This window comes from Onychostoma macrolepis, chromosome 16, assembly GCF_012432095.1.
Source record: "Onychostoma macrolepis isolate SWU-2019 chromosome 16, ASM1243209v1, whole genome shotgun sequence".
Classification (NCBI taxonomy): Eukaryota; Metazoa; Chordata; class Actinopteri; order Cypriniformes; family Cyprinidae; genus Onychostoma; species Onychostoma macrolepis.
This window is the reverse complement of record NC_081170.1, coordinates 24,688,789-24,695,317: the sequence shown is the minus strand read 5'-3', so window position 1 is coordinate 24,695,317 and position 6,529 is coordinate 24,688,789. Positions and strand designations below refer to the sequence as shown.

The 6,529-nt window shown below is 34.0% G+C and overlaps 1 protein-coding gene across 1 annotated transcript; it reads right to left on the bottom strand.

Moving 5' to 3' along the window:
• Positions 1-4,466: 4,466 nt before the first annotated feature.
• Positions 4,467-6,225, bottom strand: LOC131522257 (zymogen granule membrane protein 16-like). Its single transcript, XM_058747632.1, has 4 exons — positions 6,182-6,225; positions 5,847-5,937; positions 5,432-5,579; positions 4,467-5,205 (listed from the first exon to the last, which is right to left on the bottom strand). Exons 2-4 carry the CDS (start codon positions 5,899-5,901, stop codon positions 4,887-4,889), a joined length of 522 nt encoding a protein of 173 aa, XP_058603615.1. The 5' UTR covers positions 5,902-5,937; positions 6,182-6,225; the 3' UTR covers positions 4,467-4,886.
• Positions 6,226-6,529: the final 304 nt, after the last annotated feature.

Sequence of the window (6,529 nt, the reverse complement as noted above, 5' to 3'; positions counted from 1 at the left end):
TCCTTCAGAAATACAATGATATAAAAACACCTGCGCCTCGTTTTGATTTTTAAACGTGCATTACGTGCTCATGTTTATTCAACGAAGCCATTTGGAAAATCGGTCCGTTTTGATATCGTGGCAGGTCGCCACACATAAATAAATATACTGTATGTGAAACACGTCCCACAGCACAACAACCTGAGCCCAACTTCATTACTCATCACTTTAACTTTAACTGTGTTTGTAGCCGGCGCCCTGCACTAACAAGACCGATAAACAAACACAGACCAGAAGGTAACTTCCGGCCCGATGAAACTGTCACCCACACCTTGGATGACCTGAGGGTGAGTAAATTAACATAAAATTTTCATTTTGGGGTGAACTATCCCTTTAAGTATGCTTAATAAAATAAAATAAACTTGAAGTATATACTTTTAGGTAAGGGAATTCAAAAGACGAACAGGATGCTCTCTGCAAGACTGGTTTTGTAGCCCAACTTGCTGGTAAAGTGAAATCAGGTTGCAGAGCAGTTCCTTAGCAAATTAAAGAAAATTAACTACTTCTAAATATTACCCTTCCATCAACCCATGTCTTCCTCATAAGAAGTATCATACCCCACCACAACAGTCAGAAGAATGTGAGAATACTGGAGGCCTTCATAAGAGTCTTTGTGTCTACATAAGAGTGGTGATGAACATCAAACACCAGGCTGTAAGCAAAACTTCACGTATTCATCCAAATAAACTACTTAAGAGAGCTCAGAAACCTGCACTCACTCGGCTCACTGTCTGTTGATTTTTCACTGGATAGTAAGGTGCGGTACGGCTCGGTATAGCTTGCTTAAATAGTACCACCTCGGTTGAGGTTTCAAGCAGGCCGTACGATACTAAAGTTGGGTGTTAACATTGCAGATCACTGATTGGTTAGAGAGAATCGTTACTACTAGCGTCATTGGATGTGCGACATGAGACACTACGGCCGTTTCTCTAATGGAAGGCTGCATCCTCCGGAAGTCGCATTTGTAGGCTGCATATGTCACAAAGAAGATCTTATTTTAGTATATATTAAGTTATAAATTATAAAACCATTATTCTTAGTTATGTGTAAAATGTTGTAATATGCGTTTGACTCGCAAATGTAATGCTCAGTTAACTGAAATAAACCAGGCTTGATGACGTATGCAGCCTACAAATGCGACCTCCAGAGGATGCAGCCTTCCGTTTGAGGAATGGCCTAAATCCGCTGGATTTAAATAGTCAACAACAGCCACTGCAGTATCTTTCGCATGACTTAACTTGCTTTTAAAAAAAAAAGGTTCCTGTGTCGCGCATTTGTGTCTCTTTTTGTGTGCGTTTGTGTCTTGCATTTGTTTTACTGGATTTAAAATCACATGGTATTGTTAAAACATTATCAATTTTGTCTGCAGAGTCCATCATCAGCGGCCAAAAGAAATCAAAGCGGCTTGATGTGTTTTGTCAAAACAGTGCAATGTGCCGGTGTACATTGAAGATCAGGAGTAAATTGATAGAATCCATTCTCACCTGACTTCAATTCTGGACAGCACAACCACACACACCCACAAATTGATTATGGATGTCCTTTTACCACCCTTACAAAAAAGTAGTATACTTCAAGTTTATTTTATTAAGTATACTTAAGTAAAGTCCAAGTATATTTTTAACCTCTTAACTGTCACCGTCCCCTCTGTGGGACACCTACGTTTACTTCACTATTTTACAATTAAATCCTAATCTAATCATGACAAACTATATATCGTTGGAAAGGTCTAAGACTCCTAAATAGGTATTTTACCACTTAAAAAAAAAAAAAAAAAATATGTAAGAAAAGTAATAGATTAATTTATGATGAGTGGACCTGAAAAATCTACATCATGACAGGAGTTCTGACCTTTGTCACAGAAAGTTTTCTTAGTTACCTTTTTCTCTATCACGTATTAGAAATCATAAGAAATTATATATCATTTGAAAACTTAAAATCTCAAAATTCATCCTTTGAAACCCATTTTAAAATCAGACATTGCATTACCATGGAAATGGTACATCAAAATCATGTTACAAAATGTTTTTAATCATGAATTATAAAAAATTAAGTTTGGATAGTGTACTATAATGTCTATGTTTAAAACTGTGAGTGACAGTTAAGGGGTTTTAAGTATACTTTATTTAGCAAGTATACAAATATCAGTGCACTAGTAGTATACTTGTAAGTGTACTATTTCAATACTCCTTGGGACTAAATTGGCCCACTTTCTAGTATATAAATGTATACTTTTAAGTATAATTTAAGTATAACAGTATTAAGCTTTGAGTACACAGCTAGTTTACATCAAAGTTTTTAGCTTGTACTGCAACTATACTAAAAGTGAACTTATAGGTATACTGATAGTTTACTAATTAAATACTTGTAGTCTCAGTAAACTACTAGTTTAGTAGTTTTATAGTGCAAGTATACTCGTAAGTTTTCTTTAAGTGAACATCATACTTTAAGTATACTACTATGTCCCTATTTATGTATTAATTTGTATATATTTTGTTATATGAATATCTGAACATACAAAACATCAAAAGAAAGAACAGGGTATCTGCTTGTAAACAAAAACATTTTATTGTAGTTTCATACATTCTTTTTTTTAAAACACTTGAATGTGGGTAAGTTTCATAAATAAAAAATAAAGAAAAACAAAAAGCTGAAAAAAAAAAGACTATGAATTGGATTCAGAATGATAATCAAAATGTAGATCAAAACCCCAAAGCTTGACAGTCATTATTACCTCTTCACTGGTTGACATTTTATTCCATAACGTTTTTTTTATTCCATAAAGTTTATCTGAAACGTGAGACATGACCATCGCTCTAAAAAGATTTGTTTTTGTGGTTAATATAGAAAAGACACGTTTGATTTTATTGCGAAAAACTAAACATGAAATCACAAGCGTATTTGGGGTGTGATCAATCTGAATTCTTTCTCTTGTAGTCCATTATCTGTGCTCTCCCTTTTGTGGAAAATCAATGGGAGTCATTAATAAATGGTGTTAATAAATAATTCTTGTTCACCAAAAAAGCTTTATTTTTTATTTTTTATTCATTTATTTTTTTCCAGTCGCACCGTGGTGGCTTTGCATACTGTGCTGTCACCATGACAGCGATGTCACAGCTTCAAACTGAATGTTCACAGTGTCTCATTTGTCTGCTATGTTCAGTCTGCAATACTCAGTCTGAACATTTGACTTGAGTAATATTCAGTCAATAATCAGATTGTCTGGTTCTCAACAAGCCCGAGCCAACATCATTAGGGTGAACACAAATTCACCAACTGAAAATGGAGGATAACAAAGAAAATATGACCAGCAAGACAATCAGAAGATTGTCAAGACAGAATATCAGGGCAAGTGCAATAAGAAAGTCATTGTATCATTTGTCAATTTAAGCATATATTAAAATAAATTAAATACATTATTCACACAGTAAATTGTTTCCATTGAATGTGTCATATGAGTGTAGAATGTCAATGTTTTGTTGAATGCTAAGTTGTTTGTATTTGCAGCACTAGGCCTTGCAGTCAACATTGATAAGGAGCCAGATGCTCTGTTCAGAGCTAGCCCAGCTTTGAAAGGTATCATGAAATACTTCAATTTCTAGTTTATGACTAGTTAATTAAAAGGAAAATGTTTGTCAAGGCAGGTGCAATGAGAAAGTCATTGTGTCATCTGTCCATTTGAGCATATATTGAAGTAAATAAAGAAAATTATTATTTAGGCAGTTAATCGTGATTCGTGCACAATGTAAATGTTGTGTTGAAAGCTAAGTTGTTTTTAATTGTTGTTCTATGCCTTGCAGTCATTCTTGATAAGGCGGAAGATGCTCTTTTGAGAGCTAGCTCAGCTTTTTAATCATAGCAACCATTATATTGATATGAAGTGAATTTAATAGTATAAGTTTCTGTGCTCTTCTTCTTTTGCCACAGTATCTGAGACCTCCACCATCTCTGAGACTGACATCACCTCTGAGACTGACACTACCTGTTCTCTATGGAAGAGATTTCATGCAGCAGTGAAGTGCACTGGAGCAATGTTGAATGCAAAGCCCTGGCATTCCTTTTCAAAATCATTCCAAAGTGAAAAGCAATGCTGTTATAGTACTGTCTCTCACTTCCAGTGCTTCTACGACTGACACTGTTTCTCAACGAACCTGAACCAATGTCATCAAATGATGGCACAACTGTGTGGCAGTCATGATTTTGGAAAACATTGTTTATTCCCACAATAAATATGGAAATTATTTGTTTTGTTCTTACTTGGTTTGCATTACCATAGTTTTAAATATGTAGTCATTTATATTTTGAATTTGTAAAGTCTGATTGAAAGTTTGGGTCAAGGGTAAAACAATAAAATATATATACATAATAGGCATTTGAATACATAGTAGACATTTGAAAAATAGCAAAAATAAATGATCAAGGCATGGTAAATGTTTTAATAAGACAGTTTTATTGTGATCTTCATGTAACATGAAAACGTTTTAATTAAAAATCAACTTCAACACTTCGAGTTTAAGAGTTAGCTTTAATAAAAATCAGCCCCTGGGTATTAAAAGAAAAAAACATGTCCATTTTTGTAATTCATTGTTACTAGAGTCTTTAGGAATTATTGTGTTAAATGAGAAGCCCTTAAAGCATTGTTAGGAATAAAACAATTCATAGTGTTGTATTAATTAAATTAATCAGTAAATGATTAACCAGAAATCTGTCTAATAATACAGACAAATCAGAAAGTCCCAAATTTCATCCCTCAGAATGAGCACAGGAAAAACATAAGTAAGCTACTATTTAACTGGCATTTTCCTCACATACACACATAATGTGCAGCCTGTGAGATATTTCTGACTTTATGAAGTGGAATTGTAGTAGACAGCCCAATGAGCCCCAATGGAGGTGAGGGCAAATCCATTCTGACGACCGCTGATGAAACGTAGTTCACTTCCATCGTGGGTCGGGTAGAAGTTAAATGAAAGTCCAGAAGGTTGCCCCACTTTAAAAGAGCGCCCCTCATTAGTGACAAACATTAGCTCACTGACGTAACCAGAATAATACTTTCCAGAGACCTGAACGAAATGTTCATTGTCGAAGAGTGTCATCTGCCTTTCATTGCCATAAGACTTCATGCCAACCAGTTCAGTCCAGTTACTCTCATATCTCAACTGGATCCTAAACAGATACAGTATGTGTCGTTACACCATAAAAAAAAAAAATAAAAAAAAATACAGAATATAAAATCAGAAATTAGAATGTTGAATATGCTGTAAGAAATATAAAGTATATGTTTCAAAATGGTTTTATGTGAGGTAACCAGTCTAATAATTACGATGGATCAGGTTATTTTGGACTTCATAATATGTTATCTATTGTGTAACTGGTGCTTGGGAATACCTACCCATTGATGTAGTTGTAGCTGTAGTAGTATCCATTGCTGGGATATTCATAAACTCTGACTCCAGTGATGCGACCCTCGTGTGCAGTGGAAAATTCGGTTCCACTGCCGTCCCCAGCAGCAGGGGAGTATGAGTAAAATTCAGGTAAAGCTGAAAAGGTAATTGATTATCAGCTGTAAGTGACTGAAATTAATTTTCAGTAATCACTAAAACCATTTTTTGGTTCCAACTGAATCCATTATTTTGACTGTTTTAGTTATACTGCTCAAAATTGTATTATTCATTGTTATGCTACATTTAATGCCTATTTCTAATAGTGCAGAACAAAATAACAGTAATCACTTGATGCGTAATCATTTAGTCAATGTTGATTTATATATTGCTCTATATTTGTATTGAGCTAACAGTAGTACTCACGCATAGTCATGCTCATGGTGCAAAGGGCAGAGAGTACCACAAAATGATGCAGCATTTTTAATTGCTTAGCTGTCCACTGCTCTTATACAATCTAGAAAGCAAATTGTAGATTACTATTGTTTAAGGCAGCAAATAACAATGAATTATAATTTGTTTTTAAAAATAAACATCTAATTTTACTGTATTCACAAATAAATTAATACATATGAAGAGTTCGTTTGCAAGAACAGATAAATCATGTTTTCATATATAGAATAAAAAATAAAAAAAACTTTTAAGATTATTTATTCATTATGTAGTGTATCATATTGTTAAATGTTATATGATGCCGTTACCTGTAGTTGAGCCTGAGAGGGTGTTCTTTGAGTAGGATGGTTAAACCAAGCCTTCATTTATACTCTCTTGCTGGTCCAGCCTCTTCTTTTCATTCTTTTAGATGAGGAATGTTTTGGGACATTTTTTAAAGCTTCATGAGTGTCTCTGGAAGGAAAATATTATAAGATGGAATTTCCTTGTTTGTATCATTTGACACCTGACACATTTTGGCAATTGATACTGTAAAAGGATTTTTTATTTTTTTCCCAAGGACTTTAAGTAAAATATTTTGTGTTCTAAAAAAAATTGAACAACCAAGCATTACAAAACTCTGACCAGATTTGCTGATCAAAACTCTTTTTATCAAA